Genomic DNA, 27,677 nt, shown 5'->3' with positions numbered 1-27,677 from the left:
CTGTTACAAAATTAAATTCCATTTCATTTGATTTTTTTAAAAGCTCTTGCCCCTTGGAGCATTTCACATGCATATTTATCCATTTTCTAATCCGTTCACTATCCTGCACTAAAACGTGGTCACGTTCAGGCAAAAAACCACCACAAACCAACCTCATTTTTGGCGGCTTTCTCGTCCCAGGTTCCATTCCACCCAACTGGCGAAATATATTGCAACGCCACTAGTTCTAAATAACTGCCTCTGTCAAAATCCTTTTAGGGAATGGGACTGGGGTGAGGAATCTTGAAATAGATAGAGCCGTGCACAGAGAGTTCTGTGAAATCAATTATTGCGTTAGAAAAAAAAACCCCAACCCCAACACAAAACATATTTTTAAACCATGAAAACAACAAAGATGACATTTTCTTTTGACAAAGCTGTAAAAATGGAGTCATTTATGAAATTCCAACAAATGAAGTCCGGTTGTGCATTCGTTTTCCTTTTATTAAACAGGACAGAGAATTTCCTTTAAATGCCATAACAAGTCACAGTGATTTCAGATGGTTACTGAAATGTAATATACTGAAGGGAAATACCTTTAACATGTTTTTTTTTTAATTTGTCATCAAATATTTGTACCCTGGTCCACTAAACCATCTGTCTTTAAAGTTTCTTTTTTTAAAAGAGGACACTCTGCTTTCTTCCTCCAAAAATTAACATTTAAGTTGTCTAATAATCCTGCAAACAATCAACCTTGCCAAAGGCCTTCTCTGCTGTTATATTTATTTATATATATGTAGCTTTGGGCAGATACATATACATATAAATATAGACTTCTATGATTTTTTTTCCCATTCTACGCACTGTCTCAATAAAGAGATCAGCCTTTTTTATTCTACAAAGAAGCAACACATGAAAGGGAAAAATTAAAGTCTTAAGAACATCATATTCATATTTCACTGATTACACGTAAAAGGGAAAAAAATCACTATGAACAACTGTCATTAAAGTTTTCTCTGATTAGCGAAATTCAAGTGCAGAGAAGCCCCCGTTTCTCATTATCACTTCCAGGTTGGTTACTAAAAGATTAAGGATGGACTTGGCAGTCCCAACCTTAGGTGTGTCACTCTTCCCTGGTTCACAGAGTTCCTGCACTTTTCTCCCTTGGAATCGGACGTGGTTGGAATGTATGGAGTTTCAGGAAAGGTGGCCTGCCAAAGACTTTGCCAGCGGGCTTCCACACTAGGCCAGTTTCAGCGTGCTCACAGGGAATGATGGCATGGTGACCATAGTTACCGGGTTTAGCACTGTTTGCCCAACTAACTGTTGATGGTGGACAACTTGTGTTCCTACAGCAGGTTTGGTCATCACCGCTTGCTGGCCTAGGTTTGTGGTTCCATTCACTTGCTGGTGAGAAATCGTGTGAGCGATGTGGCTCACAACCGGTTGGCTGACGGCCACGGGCTGAGGATAAATGGGTAACTGCTGGCCGAGGTGGGTCATTTGATTTATGGTTGCCGGGTGCACAGTGATGTGGCCGATAGGCTGAGCAGCAGTGGTGAGTTGCACGGGGCTGGACGTGGAAGGTGCTATGTGAGCGATGTGCTTGGTCTGCGGACCCTGAATCACGTGGTTGACAGTCTGGATGACCGACGCGTGGGTGGTGGCGGTGTGGGCGATAACAGTCGATTGCACCGTCGAAGCCGCCACGATGTGAGTCTGTGCGGGGATGATCGCCTGCGGCTGGACCAGTGCCTGGGTCTGGAGGGGCGGCGGTGCGTGGGGTGGGGTTTGTTTCTGATGCAGAGGCAGGTGCTGAGGCAAGACTGCCGGGTGGTGGGAAGCAGCATTCGGAGGGACAGCTTTCAGTAGCTCGGGGTGCTGGCGCTGGATTAGTTTTGGTAATGAGTTCATGGGCCTGTCGTCTTCCATGTCTTCGTCAATGTTGTCTTCGCCCTCTGGAAAAAAAATGAAAGGAAGAAATTGGGGTAAACAGAACAGCAGAGGATGAGCCTGACTATCCAGCCTCATTTCCAGGGCACGAAGGGAGGAACCGATTATAACTCTAGGACGGAGTTATCACTCTATAGCATGAAGGTAGCCCAACCACACTCAGGTTCTACATCTTCCTTTGAACATAGGCTCAGCCAATCCTTGCAGCCAACCTCTCCCCACTCCCACTCCCAGTAGATTGCCAAGAGGGGGATTCTCTCAGCAGGGCAAAGCCCGCCTTAGAAAGTGAGACACCCCAACTGAGAGTGATGCCCTGAAGATGCCAGGTAGGGGGAGAGAAATCAGACCGTGAGAGTTGCCTCCTGTGATGGCAGCAGGGACAGTACTCAGTCCTCTCTTTACAAGGGGTGAATTCTGTCTCAGCTTCACAGGTGCTCAGGGGAGGTTATAAAAAAAGGCTGCATGGGAAACAGATGGAGGTCTGCCCACCCAAGGGCTACAGGACTAGGCCAAATCCTAACTTGGGGAGTCTTCTTGTCGTAGAGAGACCTTGCTAACTGGGACTCTTCTTTTTACTTTCCGCCAAGTCATTTCATCTGTTTGCACCTCTCTTTCTGCCCTCGGATCAGGAAGGAAACTGAGATGGGGAAATATGGCAGCTAGTTTCCCTACCCTCTGGCTACAGAAAAAGGAGACTGGTCCAGCCAGTGAACTGCTGAGTCAGTGCAGGACTGTGGGGACCCCGGTGAGACCAGGACCGTGAGCATGGTACTTTGCACTGCTCATTCTAAAGCCAGCAATGCAGTGGCAATTACATATCTTGAAAGATGCGGTGGCTTGGGAGAACTAGGGAAGACCTTTCCCTCTTCCCAACCTTTAAGAGATCCTTCCCTGCAGATGGCAGCTCAAGAGAGGGCTGACATCATTCCACATTTCCATCAGCCCTAAATTCTGAGTCTGCTGGTGCTCAGACACCATGGTGATGGGCATAGTACAAGAACCTGGGCAGAACTGCTGAACTCAGGTTTTCCCTTTCCAGCTGCTGCTGTATCGACTGCCTGTAGTTTCACAGGCGGATTCCATTGCTGTTTGAAAGAACTGATACAAATGGTTACAGAGTGCTAACCTCAGCCAAAGCATGTCCTTGAACGGTCTATTCTTCATATGGCAGATCACAAGTCAAGCCAAAAGCATGGCCCCTCCTATCTTACTGATAAACTTGTTACAGGGCAGATGTGTGTGAAAAGGTTTAACCTCCATTAACAACCGTTTACTTTTCATCATGGATCCTTTTCAATATTAAGGCTCATTAAACTGTTCAAATGCACTGGTGACTTCCTCCTCCATTCAGCGCCCTTCTAAAGGCTCCTGTCTACATGGCAGAAAGAACCTTGAGATTTCAGTGCAAATACACCTGTTGCTTTATATTCGCTCAGTTCTGACAAGCAGGAATGCGCGCTGGCATTAGATTACAACTGGGTTTTGAATGTAGGGAGCTGCGTCTTACAGTGTAGGAGGTCCAATATGCAGATTTTACTGGTGAAAACAGCACTTGCAAATAATAACACTTTGTATGTACATAGAACCTCTCCTGCAAGACCATCCCTGTGCTTTATGGAGGTGGATAAGAATGATCTCCCCCCAGGTGAGAGGCTAAGGACAACTTTTACAAAAGTGCTCTCTGACTTCGGATGCCGAACCCAAGAAACTTTGTGCCCGATTTCCAGAAGTGCCAAGCACCCACAGCTCCAGGGGATGTTGGCAAGAGCTTCTAGTGCTCTGCACGCTGATAATCAAGCACTGGGCTGTGAACCTGGGCACCCAAAAATGGAGGACAAAAAACTGGGCCAAACTGGTGCGATTAGAACTCAGGTCACCTGGTTCCCAATTCTGTGTTCGTATCACCAGGGCTCTCTGCTTGAAGCCTGATTTCAGGATTGGCTGTATTATTACAGCTCAACTTTTGATGATTAACCACCTGTTAACGGGCATGAAAAAATCCCATTCAGTTCCATCTTCAGGAGAGGCCTGAAATACCTAGTGCACGTAGCACAATTTAAAACTGGATAGCAGGGTTTGCAAACACATACTATTCTGTAATACGTAAGCATGTCGCATATTTGAATCTTCCAGCAGCATTTGGAAAACATTGTTCACATGGTCGGATGCAACAATGGTCCTTAGAAAGGCAGTGTGGATGCAGCTACCTGCCTGTGAAAGCCATTTGGCTGACAGGGTTAAACTGTGCTGGGAAGATATTTCAGCTAGTATGGACCAGGCTAAAATGGAGCTTTTCACCAGCTGAAACTTGTCCACTTCCACGTTCTGTTCCAAAACCAAAACATGGGCTGGTTTAGTCAAAAGTCTTAATGACCCTGAAAGGAGATTCCATCGTTTAGCACCACATTCACAGATCTGGGATGAAACTGAGAGGAAACTCAGGTTGTTTCACATGGTTTCAAGGTCAAACTAGCACCAGGCAATAACACAGCAATAACAGAGAAGCTAACGGTACCTGATGCAGTCGAGGTAGATGCCTGGTCATCCTCTGGCTGAACTGTCTGTCGAATAATCCTGTCAATTTCCAGGATGTCCATCCACTGGCTCAACTCATTCTTCAGTTCGGCCAGTCGTTGCTGGGTAGCGATCTTCTCCCTTGCCAGCCGCTCCATCTCATGTTCATATTCCTTCTCCTTTCTCTTTAAAGTCTAAGGACAGGATGAAGAAAGCAATGGAAGAAATACAAATAAAAATGTGACCCACTGTAACCAGGACACGCCCATTGCCTTTGCCATTAGAACATAAGAATGAACATAGTAGGTCAGACCAAAGGTCCATCTAGCCCAGTGTCCTGTCTGCCGACAGTGGCCAATGCCAGGTGCTCCAGGGGGAACAAACAGAACAGGTAATCATCCAGTGATCCAGCCCCTGTCACTCATTCCTAGTTTCTGCCAGTTGTCTTCACTTTATCACTCGTTTCCAGTCAAGGCTACACTTTCTAAATCCTCACAGTAAAGGAGAGGGATGGAGACAACCATAAAAAACAGAACACTCTACTTGGTCCATCCTATGGAATCTCCCCCATAATAGGAATAGTGCTGATCCCAGTGTCTGAGCACAGCACCATGAAGTGATTCATGGGCCAAAATCCAATCAGGTATAAGTAAACTCTAAGCAACTCCACAGACATCAGTAGAACTGCACCTGCTTGCATTAGGTCTGAATTTAGCCCAGTATAGCCACTGGTCTGCGTAAATAAGGGGGGTGTGTGGTTTAATCGTGCCAATAATCATTTCTACTTTGGAAAGTCTTAATAGCCTTACATCAAAATAAACAGCGGCAACTGTGGCCTACCTCCCCTCAAATTACAAAATACTAGGCTAGGAATAAGCCCCAGCTACATTAAAGGTCTAATTTTGATCTCTGAACTGTCAAGGCAGTTGTGGCTCTCTGGGACAATGCAGATCACAAAACCCATGACGCAGTGTCTGAGACACGGGGGCAAAGCATTCTCGGTTGAAGGGAGCCAGCCATGGAACGAACTTCCAAAGGACACAGGAGACTCCAGAGTCGAACCGTCTTTAGAAAAAGCTGCAACACCTTCCTCTTCGAAAAAGCTTTTCCACCACAGCAAGGACGATGCCCCAACATTAACATCCCCAGCTACCAACATGCCCCCTCCATAAAAACCAAACCAAAACTCCCCCATAAGACTTATAACAACCAAACTTATCAACCAGTCAGGCCAAAAAATCCAAGAACAACAAACAAACAAAAATACCCCAAGAGGATTTTACCTAAAAAAGGGAGGGAAGGATGGAGAGAGAGAGAGAGAGAGAGAGAGAGAGAGAGAGAGAGAGAGAGAGAGAGATCCTTCCACTGACTTACTTTCTGCTTCTGTTTAAGCAGAATGTATTTCTGCAGTGTACCTTATTATCACTGAACTCTTCAAAAGTGACTAGCGATTTCATGTCCTTCAGCTTTTGGGTGCCCAATCTAAGATGCCTTCAAGGGGCCTGATTCTCAGAAAGCACTGAGCTTCCCCCTCTAAAAATCAGACCCCTTTAAGCTGTCTGATGTTGGGCACCAAAAACACACACACAAAAAACCCAACAACCACTGCTGAAAATCTTGACCCAGAACTTGATATCTATACGGAGCTCTGATCTGTTTAGCCTTTACATACTCAGAAAGGGACTGCTTAATTTGTTACCGAAAAACACAGTGACCACTGTTCTCACCTCAAAGTGCAATGCCCTGCTGAAAATGTAGGTCCCGGTCATGAGATGCATTGACCATGACTTTGCAAGATCGGTCCCTTCCTGTAGGACCACAGCACCAAGTAACAGAGCAGCATAATCTATGTTGTAGTAGCCAAGGCAAATTGTGGCCTACATTATAATAATCGCACCTGCCATTTGCTTGCTGATGCTTTTGTTTCTGTATACAGTTTAGATCACAAAACTTACTGGATTTGTCAACCAAAACTTGTGGGAATCGTGTTCATTGCAATCTAGATTAGGTGGCACTGGGCCAGGTGACGTAATAAGGAGAAGCACACAACACAACAACTTATTGTGCAAGAAACTTCTCAATACTGCTTCCTCCCCTCCTTGACAAACAGTAACAGTTGGCTGCAAAACTCATGAACCCGTGCTCTTCGAAATGTAAGATTTGCCACATTAGAGTGAATTTATAGTCTGCCAAGGTCGGAACCATGTCTCTGGCAGTGGGTCCTGCTGGATGCTTCAGAGCAATGTGAAAACATCCCCTAATCCACCTGGCAAACTCTGCAATGCTGTGCATGAGAAATGGAGAAAAGTCCTTAGTGGCCGATTCTAGTAGCAGGTGATCCAAATCAACTAGGAAACAGAGCAGGCTTCCTGAAACTCATCCCTCTTTAATGGTAGGAAAATGGGCTCTCTAATGGCCTGATCCAGAGCAGTGCTGAGCACCTACAACTCCCTTTAACTCCAGTGGGAGCTTTGAGTGCTCAGCGCCTCTCAGGATCAGGTCCTAAGCATTCTACAGTAAAATGATTTACCACCAGAGCCGGATTTGTCAAGTAATTAGATTCTGCTGTGTAAGTCACACCCGCTGGAACTCCATCTTTCTCTGGTCCATATTCTGCTTTGGATGGATCCACAGAAGAGATGACAGCAGCAAGGTGACAGAGGAGATTATAGAAGAGATACTGGAATATATGGATCAGTCAGACACTTGGACCTGCCCGGGCAGTGGAAGGTCTTTGCTTCAAGGACATTCTGCTCTCAGTTTTCAAATAACTAGACTCCCAAAAACGACAGATCCAAATCTTAGCAGGATAAACTCAATCCTTCCAAGGCAGATATTTCATATTCCATGGAGCATACCCCATACAGGGTCTTTCAGATGAGGCCTTAAAAAAAAAATCAAGATCACATCTGGTCTCAATGAATACTAAAGATCCCACTCCACGTTTCATAAGAGAAAGGGCTTGCCCCGCATGCACATTTTCCCCTCCCCGAAGTGCTCTGTGGCTTCTTTACCCATCTGAGTGCAGCTCTGTCTCCCAGACACGGCTGCATTTAAGTGAATTCTGCATGTGCAGAGTTTGGGACCCATTAGAATGCAAGGCACAATCACTGCTGAAAACTCCGAGTAGTTTGCATTTTCCATTATCTAAATCTCAGATTTGATCGGTGAGGGTCGTCGCCTGTGGCAGGGAAGGAAGGAGGAGGAGGAATGATTATAAATGAAAACAAGAAGAAAAATAATCATATACATGTTTTCTCCCATAAAACCACTTTAGCTCTATGCAAATATAACCCGGACTCTTGAACGCGTCTAAGTTCGTTAAGTGTTTTTCTTTCAAACACACCAGACACTTCACTCTACATTCCGCCACCCCCACCCCCACCTCGAACAAAACTCAGAAATTAAGACCCAAGAAACGAATCTGATTCCTGTGGAATGTGAAAGTCAGACCCTTCCCAGCACCGTGCTTCCACCCCGCTGACTTCCTAAGCTCCCTGCCAGAACACTCTGACTGTACGTGCGTGGCAAACGCTGACATGGAAAGAGGCTCTCTTAAGGACATCGGCAAATGAATCACGGATGCAGAGCACATACAAAATGTAGGAAACATAAGCTGATGAAGCAGCAAAGGAGGCAGTTCAGAGCCCTAGCAGGGGCGTTCCGCCAAAGCAGCAGCATGAGCCTGGATACTCCTTCCACCCCCTCCTCTATCCCAGTCCGAGGGCGTCCCTTGCTGCTTCTGTGCTGTAACCTGCCTTCAGCGCAATAGGAGTTACTCTCTGTTCCTGACTTCAGCCTCAGCTCACCTCTCCTAGATCCCTGATCAAATTAAGAAGCAGGGCCCCGGAAAGGCTGCAAAGGAGGTGGAATGGGCACAGCTCTCTTTGCACCGCTGTGCAGGAGGCGGCCTGAGATCTGTGGCTTGGCCACTGAAGGGATGTGGCCAGTGAATCTGTAACTACACAGTGATCTGCTGCCCAAAATCTGGGGAAGGGCCATGGACAGCGTTGTCACAGTGAAACAGCTCCCCGGATGCTCTGTGGCTTGGGAAGGGCAAGTAAACTCTTCCCATCCCAACACCTCCGCCGAGCTCACTTGTTCTGGCCTTATGCCAGGCCCCTAAAACATTCATGTCTCAAAATATCTCCAAACAGGATGGCAGATTGCGTTTCCCATTCGGGGGGTGACATGGGCATTCTGAAGAGCAACACAGCTTGAAAAAGTGCTGCTAATAGGGGAGGGATGGATAAAAGCCAGCAATACCTTGCATCACAGGGAAATGCTGAAGTCAAGTAAGAAAGAAAACATCTGCTGTCCTTTTCTGCTAGCACCCACTAACAGAGCAGTGGAACCCTTCAATATATTGATCACCAGAGAAGGAAAAAGATGCTGTGTCAATGCAGTCTGCCTAGTACACAATGGCATAGCAAACAAAGCACCACTATGAACCTAGTTTTATTACAGTGGACTATACATGTAAAGTCAATGCATCAGATAGTGACCAATTTAGAAAGAAAGAAAGAACGAACGAACGAAGCAACAGCTGATCTTGACAGACGTTTCCATTTGCTGAAGCCTTAAGCACCCATTTTCAAAAGGGACAGGTGCTAAGTCACACAGGTGCTTTAGAAAATGTTACCCAAAGAGATTTTTCACATAGCTCATCATGGCTGTTTCTCCCCACTCACATCCAGAACTCACTGACGTCTAGAGCAAAACTTCCACTGATCTTCCTTATGCAGGATCAGCCCCATGATCTTCAGAATACAGGCACCGAGACTCCAGTTCTACCAGTGTGTCTCCCAAGAGGAAACGGCCCCACACACGTTAACAATCCCGAAAGTCAACTGACTCAAGATTTCTTTGGGAAACCCTCAGTGCTTGCTTAACTCTAGATCAAGATGAGGCTCTTAATTTGTTAGCTACAAAAACAATGAAGTGGGGTGGCTCCTGCTTCCTTCTTACAGAAAAGCTGAGTCAAAACTATATTAGTGAACCACAGAAATTACTGGTCTCTTTTTCCCCCTCTAACGCAAACAAAGCAACTATCTTAAAACTGAACCCAATTAATTTATACTAATTGGCCAAATTCAGCTTTGGCATACGCGGGGGGGATGGATTTAAATGGGATTGCCCTCACTTTATGCCACAGCTGGATTGAGTCCGGTGTAAATAATCTTTTACAAGTTAATGTTTTCACTCCAAGGGGAGAATTTTGTCATTTTGTTTAAACGGGCAAATTATACTAGAATACCCCCTAATCTCAGAGGCATATAATGGAAATCGCTGACATCTTATAGCAGCAATGGCAGGCACTGGGACAATAAAATGCAGGCAAATCAGCTGTTCTATGGATACTCTAAATGGAGAATAGAGGGGTCACAGCTCTTGATAGTATTCCAGCTCTGATCTCTAATCTTAGGAGACCTAGTTTAAATCCATACAAGGCTGCAGTGGCTTAAAATCCATACGGTTCTTTTAAAGCCCATTATTCTGCAGCTTCTCATCGGGCTGTGGCGGGTACATTACAAAACTACGCAACACAATACAAGGTAGCTGTGTTCTGATTTCTAAAGCAGCGGAGGAGCCTGGGGGAAGACGCATGTTCCTATTCTCGGCCGTAAAAAGAGCCCCCACGTGAGCTGAGTAGGAGCCGTCACCTTGCAATGTAAGCAAGGGAGAAATGAAAAGGAAAAAGCCTGCCAATAAAATCCTCATAAACCCATGTGCACACACCAGCCCTGCTACCGCTCTCCACACATAATCTCCCTCCAAAGACATCCCCACGTGATTCTCCACATGGCGTGATGAGTGAAAGGAGAACGCAGAGCCCATTCCGCCGCCTCTGAACCCGTATCTCGCACGTCACCAGCATGCCGACTCGGGTTTTGTTTCCTGCGAGCGAGCGAGCGAAGAATCCAGGCGCCAGGAGAGTGTGACGCCAGGTGAGGCAGCGCAGCTACACACATGTAATTACCAGAAGGAAAGCGGCCCCCTAGCAACGGTGACTAGACACTCTCCTAGCTGCCGAGGTCAGAGATCGCGGGCTCCTGCTCGCTCAGTGTTTCACTCCCCCATGGCTCACATGGCTCTGGCACCGCTCCTTGGAAAACAGACTGTCTGCATGGCAATGCTCCATCCCTTCCTCCTCCCATCCACCGCCGCCTCCGCCCCCCTTAGAAGCAGAGCTCCACATGTCAGCCGCCTGAGCCCCTCCCTCTGCTGGGAAATGACTTGACCGGGTGCCAGCTCACAACAGCCACCCACTGTAGCTACACATTCCTTGTAGGGCTTGTGCAAACAGCTCTCCTGACACTGGTGCACGCACGTACGTGCACGGCGGGGCTCTCCAAGAGGAAGCTCTCCGAGCGCACGGAGATAAGCAGCCCTGCCAGAGAGCTCTCTCTAACTCCGCAAGCTCCTCAGAGGCTGCACATGTCAAGATGCATTTCGCAGCCACCGCAGCGTGGAGCCTAATGCCACACAAGGCGCTCTTATTCATCAATCAGTACGGGCAGGATCTTTCCCTCTGCTTTAGTCTCAGCCATCCGAGGCTCTCCTTGTGCTTTACAAACACGAACCACCCAGCTTTGCACCACCCAGCCCCTATGCACATATTGCTACAGCTTTAAAAAAAAAAAAATCAGTTGCATTCACCAGCGACAGAGCTGGGGGTGGAAATGAAACCGCTGGGCACCAGCTGATCCCTGTACAGCACAATGGATTCACCTCCAGCTGGAAGCGTGGTCACTGCGGACGCCCTCTCTCCTCTCAGGAGTTTCTGCTCCGAGGGCACGGGATCGGCTTTAGTGTGCAGCGAGGACCCCTCGGGTGAAAAGCTGACTCAAGAGCATTCCCTGTCCGTTCCAGGCCCTGGGGCCAATGCAGAGTCCTGCCTGCAGGATGCAGCAATTGCAACGGTCTTGCTGTGCTTGCATCTCCCACACTGTAGGGCTTAAGTAGGTCAGAGGTGAATTTCATCCTGATTCTTTTAGCATCATCCAGAGGTCATTTTAGACAAAGCATCTGCCTGTCCATAGCTGAGCATTCTCAACACCCACCAGTGTCAGACACGGGGTTGCCAGATAATTCACCTGGAAGGGCACAGGGATATCCAAACCCCATCTCTTCTGGATCTTCTTACCTATACACCCTCAGCCATGCAAAGCATCTTCCAACAGCCCTCCCAGTGCCCCAGCACAACGTTGCTAAAAGAAGAATTCTTATTATCATGCCTCTCACAATGGGAACCTAGCCTCCAGGTACTACTGCAACACAAACAATAGTCATCCCCTACAGCAACTGCATATTTTTTAAAATAGGATCCAATTATCTATATTCTCCCATTTCACCTGATCTTGTCTGCTGGATCTGCAACAGACTTCGAAAACAAGACTAGACTGGGCAGGGAAAGAAATACCAGACCACCGATAATGCAGAGCAAAATTTACAAGGAATGACGTTTTGATAAAGGAATTCATACGAATACCCCGAATTCTTCTCTTTCTAGGTCTGATATTTTGTTAAAGCGGCTGCACGTGTATCTGGGACAGTGGCAGGTTTTTAACTGCAACTGACCCACTTTCTCTAGCTGTCACTCTGAATGGAAACTGTCAAAGACAAAGCTAAGACTCCGGGAAGGAATTTTCAGGGGCTCCTAACTGGGATGAAGATTAAATTGTCTCCCAAGATACGGAGAGATGCATGTTCCCCATGTTTGGCCCAGGTCTCCGAGCCTGAATGGGCAAATCCTTTGCTTAGAGCAACGTCCTTTACAAAGGAACACTTCCTCCTTCCAGGCTGCCTTGCCATTTCCATCAGGATATAGTCCCATTAGGAGCTTCCTGTCCTGAAGTGGAGACGTGCACGTCGCACAGTCTCATCTGATCCCTTCTCACCAGATAATGGTCTGGCCTGACTGTGTTCACAGGAGACGGCTTGCCCTCTGCAGTTCTTCTCTCCCCTCAGCAAAACATGGCGGGTTTCAGCTTGTGAATAGACTGAAATACCGTAACAAAGGAACTTTTGTACAACCCAGAGGCTGAGCTCACAAACATACCTAATAATAATACTCGGCACAGTACTCTGCCTCCCCCACGTGCTCTACGAGTATTAACTGTTGAATCCTCCCCAAGCTCCCGTAAGGTAGCTCATTAGTATTATCATTCTCATTTTATAGATGGGGAAACTGAGGCTAAGTGACAGCGCCAGAGCTGGGATTGGAATTCCAGAGTCCAGTCTCCCAGTCCTGTGCTCAGACCACACCTCCATCTCTCTCTTTCGCCCGTGGTAGATGGCTTCCAATTTAAAAGGAAGCTGGGAAGTAGAAGATCCATAAACAAAAGCTGTGTGTGTGTGTGTTTGCTTCTCAAACTTTCTGAAACCAATGAGTATTGTCTTATTTTGAGACCACATAGAGGGCGGGGGGGGAGTGTGTGTGAGAGAGAGAGGGGATTTAAAACAACAAATCAGCCATTAAATGTTATAAACAGCCGGACTCCTGCTGATTCTCCCAAGAAACAGCTTGGAAAGAAGAACCAGCTTCTCCACAAGAAGAACCATATAGTGATATCTTCCCATGGTCCTTTTACTGAGCAACGGATGATCTGGCAGACGGTATATAGTTGATTTTTCCTTTGATGTGTCCTCTGAGCACCTCCCTATTGTCCTGCACCATCCCTCCAGCGGAGGACTGGAAGGAAGCCCATCTATATCTCCAATAATTCGCTGCTGAGCAACATGGAGGCAGTCACTCCTCTATAATGGGAGAATGCACGAAAGGAGTCAGAAACCATGAATGGAAATCAAACGCAGGTAGCTTGCATGGCAGTGTGGGAAACTAACCACTAGGACACAGGGAGTTCTGGTGTTTTAAAACAGAAACCTCTCAGCGCAGGTTGAACCACCAATATAGATCATTTTAAAAACAGCAAACTCTCAACTACTCTCAGTTACCCAAGAATTCTTTCCATCTACCAAAAAGAACCCAACTGCACTAGATCATCAGGAGATTCATTTTTCATCTGTAGCGCTCCTCTCCTCCGGAGTGACAGAACAAGCACTTACAGAGATGATACATGATCAAGGACAATTGTGATGGTACTGCAGGAGTCCAAGGTTAGTGATCGCTTTGTCAGTGTGAAAAAATAAAGGCTTGCATTATACCATTGCAACACTGACACTATATTTAGGCATTTAGAATGCCCTGCTTTTTCAGGTTTAACCATTTTCCACCCAAAAAAAGATCCTTTTGGCTAGAATTTCTCCTGGTGAATATTGGGAGAGAGCTGATTGAGATTTTTCACGTAAATTAATTTGACTGGCTTTGAGCACGAAAAAATAAAAGAACGACGCATTTTTCCCCAGATAGCCAATTGCCCACATGTGGTTTTCAGGCTCAGACTAACTTCAAAGTCGCAGCACACTTGGGCCATGATGAGGACGAAAACCGTGCCCACGTCCGAGAAAAGCTGTAAGTGTTCAAAGCCTGCATCGCAGAACACATGCAGCCTCGAACGTCCAACTAATGTATTCTAATTAATGCACTGAAATACTTCAGATATATGTACCTGCAGATCTGTATATTCAAACAGTGTAAGCCAGCCAAGGCCGACTATCAGAGCTTTACACTGATTGCTCCATATTCTTGATGCACCCTGGACAGCTATCCAGCCATGCCACTTAATGCATTTATGTTTGTCAGAGAAAGCAGCAGGGACTAGTGGGTTAAGCATGTTAATTCACAGCCAAAAAGTCCTAACCTTAATCCTGGTTCAGCCACTGATTTCTTCTCTTGGCCTTGGGCAAATCACTGAAATTGTTTGTTACTCTGTTTCTCTACCTGAAAAATGGATACTTCCCTACCTCAGAGACTGTTGGGAGGATCAATTTATGTTGGAAGTGTAAACTATTACACAGGCAATCAATACTATCATGCAGCAAAATCTGTTCGTAGCGACCCAAGGGCTACTGTTATTCTGGCCATTCTAACAGATGGACGTGTGAGCTAACTTGGAGGACATACAGACTGAGATTTTACTGGCTGTTTGGGAGGGTGACTCTAGTTTGGAGGGGATCGTTAGCATCACTGTATTCAAACGGGCACTTCTCAGAGCTCGGGTTCAACTCAAAATTTGTGGTTCGGAGGTTCTATACCTCAAAGGAAAGCCGAGATCGGATCATGCTACCTAGAAGAAGGAACCTAATGGGACCAGTAAATTTGGTGGGGGTTATTTTTATCCCGGACACCCATGTTACCAGTTTTATATATATGCACACTCAGTAGGGTAGCGAGAGCCTAGATGTGAAGCTACAACCTGACAGTAGCACAGGGTGCAATCTGATTTTAGCCAGCTCCACAAATGCACCACCTCTAGAGGCTTCTGTTTTCTAAGCAAAGAATTTCCATGAAAACCCCTGTCCTTATGTTCATGTAAAATTATGACTGCAATTTTTTCCCCCAACATGTCAGGAAATTGAAAGGACTGGTTGCCAAGGCAACTGTTATTCTACAGTGTTAAGGGGTTGCTGTGACAACCATAACTTTGAATTTCTTGACTTTTGTGCATATACAAATCTCGGCCACAGTACCGCACTGATGGAGATAACAGACACTGGCCCCAAAATTGCTGCTGTGGGAGTCACGGATTCCAGGATTTTCATGTTGTTTACCAAAAAGCATCTATGCCTTTTGACATTTGGGGATTTTTGCATGTGGGCTGGTGGCTCTGATGAGAAACAGTGGAGCCAATTTCACTGAGAACCTCCACAGCTGCTAAATTAAACCCTAAGCTGCATGAGAAGTTAACAAAGAGCAGAAACTGAGCAATGACATACATGAACAGGACAGTAAGAGCCTGAATTCCTTTGTGGGCAGAAGCTTTTTCCGTCCCCCACAAGGTAAAAAGATATTAACATGCTTTTTGGAGAGCAAGGTTGTATTCAGAACGAGACATGCACACGCAGGCCCTGATACCGTAATGCATTTAAGCACGTGCTTAACTTTGCGGATGAGCAGTCCCATTGGGACACTTGTATACTTAAAGTTCAGCATGTGCTTAAGTGTTTTGCTGGATCTGTGTGACAAAGGGCTGGAACAACTGGCTCCTAACGCTTTGGGATTATTCTCTGCTGCCTTGTGCCATCATTTACCCCTGTGCAAAGAGGGTGTAAAATGCAACTGCCAGTCTCAGCGGAGAATCCTGACTTGGTAGCACATTACAGCCACTGTGCACAGCTGTAAACGACGCACAAGGAGAACTGGACCCTTTCGTATTTTATTTAAATGGATGTCACTAAATTAGGACCTGAACGTGTCTGTGGGTTTTCACGCCCTCCACAAGAATCAGATTTTCTTCCTTGCCGTGCAACAGACAGGTTCAGGGCAGCCTTCCCCCCTATGGATTATTAAACCAAAAAAGCACAACATTCACAGCAGCAAATACACAATGCGACACCAGTTGTAATGTATCGCCCCTTCGCCTTCCTTCTTCTCAGTGTTTCAAGGCTGCTAATATGGTTCTTGTGGGGATATAGCCATGGCCCACCCACTTAGCATCCAGAGCGTCATTTGGGCATCTGAAATCCAGGACGGAGCTATGCACCCGCCCTTCAGAAAGCTACGCCCCGGCTGCTCTGCCTTGCCATTTTCTGAGCCGCCCCCTGTGCGTGCCCAGCTCGGCAGGTGAAGCCCTGTGTCTGGGGGCACCAGGGCTAGGCAGCGGGCGTGGCAGCGGGGGAGAAGCTGAGCTAGCTCACTCTGTCATTGCCTGCCGGGCCCCACCCAAATTTCCACTTCTAGCTACGCCATTGGGTCCTTGTGTGCATCTCGCCTGCCACCATTTGGTAAAAACACCAGAAACAAACGGCTGTTGTCAGTCCACAGCAACAGCCTTTTGTCACTCTACAAATATTTCCATTTTATAGCTAGCTGTGATTAACTTTCTTATGTCCGGATGAAAATAAGGCCCAGATACTTCCTCTGCATTTCACCTCCAGAACAACACTTGGCATCCAGGAAGTTTAAAAGGTGTTAATAAAACGCTGCCCTTACATACATTATATCAGCAATTTAAAAACACACCTCCAATCACGAGCTTTTCCAAGAGCAAGTTTTGGCCGTGATGCTACAGTACTAGGCATCAGACGATTCAGAATGCCTCATCAGCAGAGTGATCGTGAAATGACTTGTAATTCAGAGCCCGATTTTGCAGCCCTTACTAATGAGAGTTGTGCCACCACACCAAAACGTGACTTTCTTACTCGGTTTTTACTCAAAGAAACTCCCCAGTGAAATCAACCCTACATGGCAAATTGCTACACAGTTTAATGATCAATTCTGTAGGTTTCTTTGCACAGCACTGAATAGAGACTTCTATCCCTGCTGTAGAATTTGACAGGATGATTGAAAATAACCAGAAGCCTACAGAAAGAAATCTCATCCTCATAGGAACTAGAAGCAATTCCAGTCTGGCAACAGTGGCCAGAACCAGATGCGTCAGGTGAAGGTGCAAAAACACCTGCCCTGTAGGAAGCACTGGAATAAGTCCCCCACAAACCTAACTCTAGGGATTCAGAGCAGGAGCTTTTATATTTTTGCACTACCTCAGAATTAATATAACAACTCTGGATATTTTTGTTATCCGTACAAATGCCTAATCTCGGTCTGAATCTTGCTCAATTCTCTATTAAGCTCTATAGCTGTTTAGAATCGTTCCTACAGAACCCTGTTGCAGTTCTATACAAATCACCCCTACTACATTCGACAGCAGGGGTTCTCAACCTCTCTCTTTCCGAGGCTCCCCCAACATGCTATAAAAACTCCATGGCCCACCTGTGCCGCCACAACTGGTTTTCTGCATATAAAAGCCAGGGCAATTGCCTGGGGCCCCTTGCCACAGGGGCCCCCATGAAGCTACATTGCTCAGGCTTTGGCTTCAGCCCCAGGCGGTGGGGCTCTGGGCCCCAGCCTTCAGGCCTATGTGGTGAGGCTTCGGCTCTCTGCCCTGGGCCCCAGCAAGTCGAGCACTGGCCCTGCTTGGCAGACCCCCTGAAACCTGCTCGTGGCCCCTCAGGGGTCCCAGACCCTTGGTTGAGAACCACTGTCTCTACAGGACTTCTCCATCGGGTGGGATTTTCCCTGAGTAAGAAGAGCATGAAAACTACGGGCTTGTTCTCTAAGCCCTCGGTCACACTAGTTGCTGCCTTTACCTAACTGGGATTGCTCATGTTAATAAAGACTAATTATCTGAGTCCAGGGTTATAATATCATGTTTTAGTCCTCACACAAAGGGCCGATTGCTATCACTGAAGTCACTGGCCCAATTCCCACTGACGTCAACAGGAGCAGACTCAGGCCCAATAGTCAATGAAGTCCCCAGGACTGCACAGTACAGCGCTCAGCACCTGGCAGGATCAGGCCCAGCAGCAGAGGTACGAGTTGTATTAAATACTCTGCATGTGTGAAACCCCCGGCTGGTTTCCAAGGGAACAAAAACTAGGGTTTCTATAGCAACTGTTTCATTCAGCTGGCTTTTACCAGATGAAATCTTGCCGTGGCAGCAGTGAAAGTTCCTGCTTCTTTAGCCTCCTGCTACAGAAAGGAAAATACGTGTCTCTGCACCAGAATATCATTATCATGCAAAGAAAAAGAACTGTCCAAGTAACCTCTTTGCTGCTGCAGATTTCAAATGCTTAGGGAAATACACACACACACATACACACACACACATGCATACAATTAAAATGAACCACACAGACCTACACCCAGCAATCTGTACCACAGCAAATTCCTTGCTGGTTTCAGTGGCAGTTCTGACTCAGTGAAGACTGGCATCTACGTTCTCCCCGGGCAGATTATGAGCTTGTTAAGGGCCGGAGCCAAAGCCCAACAAAGTTAATAGGAAGATTTACATTCATTTCCACCGGCTTTTGATTGGGTGCTAAAATACCATCACTTCTAAGGAAAGGCAAAAATCTATAGCTCTGGTAGCTGATCAGTTTTCATTTGGGAGTCACTGAACTTGACTGCCACCTGATGGCTGTTTGGTGGCCTATGGAGAATGACTGTGATGGTCCCTGCTCCTGGCGGAGAAGGGTCTTTATTACACAAACCACCACAACTAGCGCCAAGTGCCCCTCTTTGTTGACAGCCTGGGCAGAGACATCAAGGACTGACTGAGCTCCAGAGACCGAACGCTCCTCTCACCCCTCCCGGACAGGGTTGAGACACGCTGATGGGGTAAGCTTGTGCTGCCACTGTCCATTCGGGGACTTCAGTTTCCTGGGCTGTCAAACCAGCTTTTTATACAAGCACTAAAATTCACATAAGCTGGGAATGGGCGGCAAGGGATGGATCACTTGATGATTACCTGTTCTGTTCGTTCCCTCTGAAGCACCTGGCATTGGCCACTGTCGGAAGACAGGATGCTAGGCTAGATGGCCCACTGGTCTGACCCACTGTTGGCCAACAAAATGTATGGCCAAAGGAATAAAAGAAAAGAAGAACCTGGTCAACCATCCCAACCTACCCCTCGCTCTATCACCGATTTCTGTATCCGTCAGGGTTACTGTATTACATACAAATAGACAATCTGCCAGCTACCTTTCACATTTTTTCAAGAAGGCTACATGAGCTGCAGTCTGACTATGGGTAAGAGGGGAACAGGTCTATATATAGATCACACAGACCTGAATTTGTCATTTGTTAGTGGCCTCGTCTTCTAGTTTTCCCTTAACACAGTGGATGGGAATGGTAACCAAAGAGGTTTGCTATATTCTAGGGTATGATTGCACATATGTAGCCAGCACTGTGTTTTCAGGAAGTGAGCAACTCCCCTGCTGCAGGAACAGCGCTGCCCTTTCTACAAGTGGCCGGAGGACCACTTCAGTAAGGAGACTCACGCTGGTGATTAAATACGTTTTTGGCACAGTCACTCCTATTCTTTTTAGTTTGATGGAAAAGATCTACCTATCTATTTATACTGAGTGCTTCCCAAACTAGAGGAGCCAAGGGGACAGAGGAGAGCAGTGGTGGTGGAAGGGAAACATTTTATTAATTAGATTGTGTTTGCACTCAAAACCCCGTTGTGCCAGGAGCTGTGCACATACATAACAAAAAGATAGTCCCTGCCCCAGTACCTGTATGAGCCAGGATCCAGCCTGCCTTTGATAGCCAACGTGGTCCTCTGAATGAAATAGATTTAATCACCAAGGGAGGAGAAGCAAAAAGCAGCTAAACGCTTCTCACTGTCAGAGCTGGATCCTGCAAAACTCACAGACAAACTGATGTTCACGTAACAAACATTTTAGATGGGATATTAAACCTCATGCTCCAACGCTTAAGCTAATCTCTATTACTGACTGTCAGGATGAAACAACGTGGGGATGGATTATTCTACATCTACCTGCTACAGGTTTCATACACCTTTCTCTGAAGCATCTGGTGCTGACACTGGACCTCGAGTCTGATTCGAGCTGGCAATTCCTAGGTTCCTGTAGTTGGTGTTTTGGTTCAGCCCGCTGATAAACGCCAACAATGAGGTTCTGAGACCCCAATGTCCTCAAAGTTTATGGGGTGGGAGGAACAAACACACACTAGCCGTTTCACTCCTCTCCCTACGGGTGACACCTCTACCACATGCAGTTTTAGCACCTCATAATCAGTTGATCCCATCAGGAACTTTCCTCCTCTCCCAGAACAGAAAGCAAAGAAGGTAACTCACAATGGGGTCAGCCCTATCTTAGATAGCAATGCTGGACAACTCACCCCTACTACCAACAAAATACCCTCAGTTTGTGTCCGCTGTACTAGAGCTCTGAGCAATCTGGTCCCATCCCAGGGAATCTGTGGAGAAGGAGTAAAGCCGTTGAGACTGTCCCAGAGAGACAGAGAATAAAACTGGATGGATGAAAGAAAACCATAGCACAGGGAGAGCAAGTGCAGAAGATGCCAAAAAGTCAGATGATGGCTGATGCTAGTACACGTCATGTGGGAAACAAAGACAAGGAGGAGGTGACTCCGACACGGATTCAAATTAGTACACTCAGGGTGAAGAAATATGGAGCCAATATAGCCTCTAGAGTGTATGGGCTTGCCTTTGTGTTTGCAAACTACTGGGAATGCGGGAAGTTGGACTCTGAGTCATCTCGTTCTGCTAGAAGGGAGAGGCAAGGCCGTTCTGGGCCTTGTGAGCAAAGGCAATGCCCAAGCATTGCTTAAATTTTAATGCTACCATGTGTAAAGCACGGAAATGGGAGTCAGGAAACCTGGGTCCTATTCCCAGCTCAGTCAATGAATGACGCAATGGGTGACAGGCCAAGCCATGCAATGTCTGTGCCTTGGTTTCCCTATCTGTAAATTGAGGAAAATGGGGTGAGACTTAATCCATAGTATGTAACGCACTCTTAGATTTTCAAGTGGAGAGTGACAGAGAGGCGCCAAACTACTGATGATAATGAATCCTGAATCACAATACATATATTATCTTAAGTCTAAGGAGTAAAGCACTGCAGGGAATTTCCTACGGAATATTTTAATTAAAATTCTGTTTTATTTATGGCTCATTCCTATTATGAAAGTTTTCATAATTCTTAGCTGATCAGCATTCTGCAGCTTCTCCTCTGAATGTAATTCAAATGCAGAATACATTGAAAAAAATCACATTTTTCTGAGGATAAAGCTAATGTCAGTGCTCAGGAATGATGGAACTATGTTTTATATGCACAGTAGCATCACAGGTTATGGTTTCTTGCTTTGCTATCGTTTCTACTGACCTTCGTGTACCTAAAATGTTTTCTTGTGATTCCACAATGCAAACTGACAGGTTTTTTAGATGTTACAATTGAGGGGGGAGGAGACAAAGGGTAAAATTTAAAAAAGCACCTAAGTGACTTAGGACCCATTTTCAGAAGTAACTTTCCAATGATGCAAGCATTCCTGGTGAGCACGTGCAGTGCCGACACAAGTGTGCATGCACCCGAGTGATATACGAATTCTGGTGGCTGTACGCAAATGTAACTTGCGTCGACCACAGTTTGTAATGTAGACATGATCTCAGAAACTTATACGCCTAAGTCCCACTCCAACTCAACAAACTTAGGCTCCTCAGTCACTGGGGTGCTCTTGAAAATCTTACCTAAAATTAAAAGTGCAGATTGACTGAGAGATACCAACAAAGCACCAAGATCACAGGATCATTCTTGTGCCCTGCAGCATCAGGGACAAAAATACAGAATAAGACCCATCAGATTCCTTTGTCTCCCAGTGTAACAATTTGCAGGGGAAAATACAGTGTTGCAGTGATCAAATCCAGAGCGTCCTAGTGACTAATCTCTTAACAGCAGCTGACAGCCAGACCTTCTCATGGTGCTGGGTCACCTAATTAAGGACAATACTCTAGGATTAACAAGAATATGTCAGTTACCTAGAAACACACGAATTAGACACAAATAAATGATGCAGCTTTGCTGGGGAAGAGTTTTCTCTGGAAAATTTAATGTAGATTTTTTTTTTTAAATTGCACTTTCCATTTAAATAAAAATGTCTCTGGCTTTTGGGAAGATGAGCAAAGTAAAGGCCAGTCTTTCTAAGGCTGACGGAGGATTCAGGTGACACCACAAGGACAGTAGAGCTTAAATGTTAGGAACTGGATCCCCAAGATGGAACTATATCAAAGGAGTCAAAATGTTGCTCAACAGAGGGCACCTAACTTGCATAAAACAATAAGTCAGAGGGCATCTGCATTCCTTTTTCAAGCATGCTACTTAATCGTGAGCTGAGCAGCCCAGCTATTTGGATCAAGATGGATCATGGCATGATGGAAGCTGTAGTCTCTGCAGGAAGTCCTCACTATTAGCATCTGTGAGCTGCATTTGGAACTCTGTCGGCCATGTTTTCACCAGGGGCTGTATATTGGCTGCCCCTGGATTACCTTTCAGGGCCACAGTGTTGTTATTAGGAAAAAGAATAATACAATGCTAAGATTAAAGGGCCGCTCTCAACTTAATCAAACTTCTGTCTGAATTTTTTTAACCTACCCACGTTACAGATGACACTCCAGGTCGCTATAAATGAAAGAGATCAAAGAAAAGTGTTATTTCCCCAAACTGTATAAACAGTTTCACAGTTTCTCTCAAGATGGCAAGCCAGTTTTCTCCTGTTTGTGTGGGTCTTTCCCACAGGGGAGAGAAAAAACATTACTATAAAACATTACTATAAAACAGCTCAAAAGCTGGTAGGAGGGATCAGGGGCAGATGTAGAACCAAAAACTACATTTAACTCATCTCTGGCAAACGACAAGATTTCAAGTTGCTAGTCTCTGGAAATCCTGCCCCATATTTCCATTTCCTCCAAAATACGTTATATCGATGTCAGCAGTACATAACATCAACGTTAATATTACACCGGGGGGTGGGACGCACATCTCTAGAGCTTTCTGATGGTGGTCATTAAAAAGTTGCAGAATCCCTCTCATTTATTATTTTGTAATTTATTAATCATGTCCAGTGAATATTGTAATTCACATCTGTGACTACAGCCCATTGAATAACAAGGATTGCGCTCTGTATCACTCTAGTGCAATGCAATAGGCAATAATTGTTGTCTTCCTGTAACTGTCTGTTAGTAATTTAATAGATTAATAACTAATTAATGGCAATTTACAAGGGTATAAATGCCTTGAGAATTTCTGGTGACACAAATTGGGTTATATAAAGAGTTTACTCAACAAAGTTATATAAATTGTATACATATGTATATATCTATAATTGTGTTTGTATAAGGTACATATATAGTTGTGTGTATATATATAAAGTTGTGTAAATACATCATCTGATCTGTCACCACAAACTCTCTTTGCAATACACACACACTCTACATATATGAAAAAGGGCCTTAAATACCCTGCAGCTCTGTGCCATGGGGCTTTGGAGTTAAGATGTGAATATTCAGTCTGTCTCAGAAGATCCCTCTGATGGCACCAACACAGGGCTTCCTAAAGTGGCCTGTTCCTTTGGTGGTTTGAGGGGCGGAAAGACAGATGGAACCATTGTTCTCTGGGTGGGCTGACTCTATCACCATGGATTCTGCAATTTCATGCCATACTTTCTATCGGTGCCTGGAAAGTTTTGTTAGAAAATTAACTGAAAAGTAGGAGAAAGAAGATGTTCCCATTTGTTTTTCCTCCACAATTCTCTTTGTTTTTTCCCTTCTCCCGCCGTCTTTTAATGGCTGGTGCAGATGTTTAACAGTGTCCCACGTGGAAAAGACACAAGAATCCCTTTAGGATAATAATACAAAAATAATATTTTTACATTTCTATAGAACTTTTCATCAGAGGATCTCAAAGCCCTTGATAGAAATGGGTATGTATTATTAGCCCCACGTTAAAGACACGGAAACAGTGCAACAGCCAAGTGACTTCGCCAAAACGAGATATAATCCACACTGCTTCCTTCTCTAACCATTAGGCAATGCATTCCCCCCAGGGACAGGAATTACAAGAGAAAAGTGATTTCACTCACCCTGAATTTCTAGAAAGCCCAAAGGCGCTGTTTGGGCAGCCCCAGGAGAGGTGTAAACTTACTGATTCATTTCTTGTTTTAAATATGAAACTGGGTCCAAAAAGAGCCAGAGAAAAATTTAACTGACATCTTTTTTACGCAAGCATTTGTTGCTCTGGAACAAGGCATTAGAAGGAAGGTGAACAATGGATCTGGGAAAGGTGGTAACTCATGCCTATAGCACTGCACCTGTAAAATCCCAAAGGCTGACTTTTAAAATGCATGTGATGTGGTAGTTGTGAATGTTTAGGTCGTTTATCCGGGATTAATTTGGCATGTCTGGGTACATACGTTCTGTACACTCAGGTGTATGTAAGTACAATACGTGCAGTGTAAAACTGCAATTGAACTTATTCACTGAGACTCCAGTTATAGAACAGATCCCAGGTGAAGAGTCGTACTTACTAACCCATCACACAGTGCACAAAGCCCATTCCATTCGGTCCCCTGGAGGAAAAGGCTACGGCAGAGAAGCACTTGGCTTGCACCCTTGTTTGGTAGCAGCCCTCCCTGGTAGTTAGTCCTTCCTCCATTTGTATGTTAACATCTGTTCCCATCAGCAGTCACCAGAAGATCTGTGATCTGTACCAAGCTATTTAAGGAAACAAGAGATCTGTTTGGGTGAGTGATCTTAATCTGCTCACTCAATTACTGAAAAGTGTCAGGTCCGGAACACCACGTGGCTTATGTAAACGAGGAGACCGGGTCAAAGTGCTGTATGTGCCGGAGCCCTGTTCCGGAGTGTAATGATATCACATAACGCATTATACATTGTTTCAACAAACTGCCACGCTGGAGAACATTTTAACACCCTGGTTCTCCACCTTCTCATGACACTTCTGTGATTCCAAGAACCATAGTGGCTGTTTTAGTCTCTGTGTGGCCAGGCTTAGTCTCATGTCACGGAGTTGTAATAGGAAATCTAAGATTGAAAAGCAAAGGCTAACGATAATATTTTACTTGTGAGTCCCAATGGAAGGTGACAGCCTATGTAAACCCTGGGGGCTGGTGGACAATAATGGAAGGCCACCTCCTCAAACAACAGCCCTGGGCACCAAAGTCCTTTCTCTAGACACAAGCAGCTGAAGCTTCCTCCACTCGGCCCCGCTAATGAGCCTCCATCCTGACCTGAAGAGACCACTTCTACTAGTATTACTATCACAGTGCCTATGAGCATTAATCACAGACCCTGACCCTTACTGAGCGAGGTGCTGTGCAAACTCAGAACAAAAAGCGACTGCCTGCCCCAAAAAGCTGACAATAGACCAAGAGAGGCAGCTCAGTCTCCAGGGTCCATTTGATCCTTGCTGAGACTGCCAGCAAGGGGTCACTTAGATCTACCCATGGTAGCTTTCTTTGGATCCCAGCCCACTGGTTGCTGGCCTAGCACCACCAATCTCATTTCCCCATGGCCACCAAAACAAAACCATCAGATGGTCACTGCGGAGCTGAGCCAGATTCAAAACTGTTCACCCAGGAGTGAAAGGCCTTGTAGCCTGCTGCCCAGCCCCTCTACACAACCAGTCTTTCCTGAAAAAAATACCCCCTCCCCCAACAAAAAAGAAACAAATCAGCTACTTTGTTGGACAGCTTAAGAGTCTGCATGGCCATTGCCACTCTCTGCATTCAAATCCCTCCTGAAGACCCACTTCTAATGTGATGCCTGCAAAGAACTAACGACCTAATCACGACAAGGTTGGCAAGAGGGGGTAACTGCTATATAGCTAATGGAAAATAAAGCCTGTGTGTTATCACGGCCTGGCCAATGATCATCTTGGTTGCTTGCACTCTCTTTCCCCCTAGGCTTTCTCTGCAGTTTTTAAGATCCGCAAGCACTTTGGAGCAGGGATTGCACCTTCCTTCGTGTTTGTACAGTCCCAAGCACATTATGTCTAGCTTGTATCAGGTAGCACGCACAAATAGCAATAATAAACATCTGCAGCCTGGGACAATGGTAGGCATCACAACCTCGACAATGGCTCTCTAAATTGCTTACGCGATAATGGTTTGACAGGCGTAGACTTTTTAACATTTAAAACAGATACAAGAAAACAAACGTTTAAAACCCTGTTTCCATTTTGTGACCTTATGTGTGTCGGAACACCGCCATCTCCCACGGTTAAGCTAACGTACACATCGATCATCCATCCAACAGGAGACAAACAGCAGGGCTGGATTTTTAAAAAGAGCAGGGTCATGTTACGCTACAGATCACACTGCCTTTTGCAGTCAAACATGCTAACGGAAAAGTCATCGTTGGCTGCTGCAGCCCTCCGGAAGGAATCTTCCGTTGTGTCAAGAATTCCACAACTGGCCAGGGCTGCCGTACGTGTGGGTTGGAACTTTTCATTGTTCTGTGGCTGCTTTTGGACCCAGTCAGGCATTGGCCACTGCTCAAGCTAGGATGCCAGATCAGATGTATCAACTGTCTGATGCAAGCATGGAAATCCTATGTTTCTTCGGGTTAATGAATATGCGAGTTACTCAAAGGCAAGGCAACTATTGTCAAATGTAACAATGGCAGGAAGTAGAAGGTAGACAAATTCAGACTGGAAATAAGATGTACATTTTTAACGGGGGGAGTAATTAACCACTGAAACAATTTGCCAAGGATTGTGGTAGATTCTCCAACAGTGACAATTTTTAAATCAAAACCATATTGCAAGATTTCTCATAGGTCTTGACTCGCTCCCACTGAAGCCAGCGGCAGAAGAGTAGAACCCCTCCGGACAATATGATGGCGGAGCAGATCTGAACGTCTTTGGACCCAAGCATGAAAGATGCCAAGTGCCCCCAGTACCAATGGACTGAAAGCCCGCACGGGATTGGCCCTTTAAACTCTAGGGCTCAGATGCTCCACTGACATACACTGAGATAGTTCCACTGAAGTCAATGGAGCCACGCTGATTTACATGAGATGAGAAACTGGTTACAGGAGCTAAATCCTGCATTTCTTGTGAACCCCAAAACTCCCATTGACTTCAGTGAAGGATCAGCCCCTATATCTCACCTCCCATCTATATCATACTTTTAACACAGGGTTACAAACTGCTGCTCCACATGAATTTATCAGTGATTTTTTTTTAAGTCAGTTTCTCCTCTTTCTGAAACCTGCAGATTATAAAATACCCTAGTGCATGAGCACAGCCTGTTGCTGCTGGAAGCCTTTATTCTGTGTAGTGAAATCCAGGCTAATTAGATGAGATGGAAACAATGGATCAGGTCAGGTAAACAACATGAAGAGGCAGCACTTGGCACGTGAATGCTGGCCACATGAAGGAGGAATCCTCCGAATACAGGCAGGCTCTGATCAGGCAAGTTTTATAAGAGGTCATTTCTCTAGTAGTCAGCATAAAATAAAAAGGAACGAACAGGGTTATGTTTGTACTTTCAAAAGGTGGGGAAAGAAAAAAATGTAGTTATCGGATTGGACACCAAAGCTCGTTTTCGGGCATTTTGATCAGTAACTCAGCTGTTGCGGCACTTGAGTTTAACGAGCTCATTCATTATAGAAGAACAATATAGGTACGGTCAAATTTAGACATGGTGCAACAGGGGTTCACCAGTTCAGAGATGAACATGGCTTGCAGTGTTAGTCAAACACAAGGGGATTTTCTGTGATAGGGCCTGATCCAGCTCTCACTGAAGTCAGTGACAAAACTTCCAT

At 45.6% G+C, this 27,677-nt stretch overlaps 1 protein-coding gene across 2 annotated transcripts in view; it reads right to left on the bottom strand.

The window, feature by feature from the left end:
* Nucleotides 1-457: 457 nt before the first annotated feature.
* The window catches only part of MNT (MAX network transcriptional repressor), a 69,180-nt gene continuing 41,960 nt past the window's right edge, over nt 458-27,677 (bottom strand). For both annotated transcript variants that reach the window (XM_044994010.1, XM_044994009.1), the window contains 2 exons: nt 4,448-4,640; nt 458-1,937 (listed from right to left, as the gene is read on the bottom strand). In XM_044994010.1, the coding sequence (XP_044849945.1) occupies nt 1,222-1,937; nt 4,448-4,640 (909 nt within the window). In that variant the 3' untranslated portion in view covers nt 458-1,221. The remainder of the gene's footprint in view (nt 1,938-4,447; nt 4,641-27,677) is intronic.

The sequence above is a fragment of the Mauremys mutica genome, chromosome 19 (genome assembly GCF_020497125.1).
Source record: "Mauremys mutica isolate MM-2020 ecotype Southern chromosome 19, ASM2049712v1, whole genome shotgun sequence".
In the NCBI taxonomy this organism is placed as follows: domain Eukaryota; kingdom Metazoa; phylum Chordata; order Testudines; family Geoemydidae; genus Mauremys; species Mauremys mutica.
Note: the sequence above shows the minus strand (reverse complement) of the source record. Positions and strands in the feature narration are given on the sequence as shown.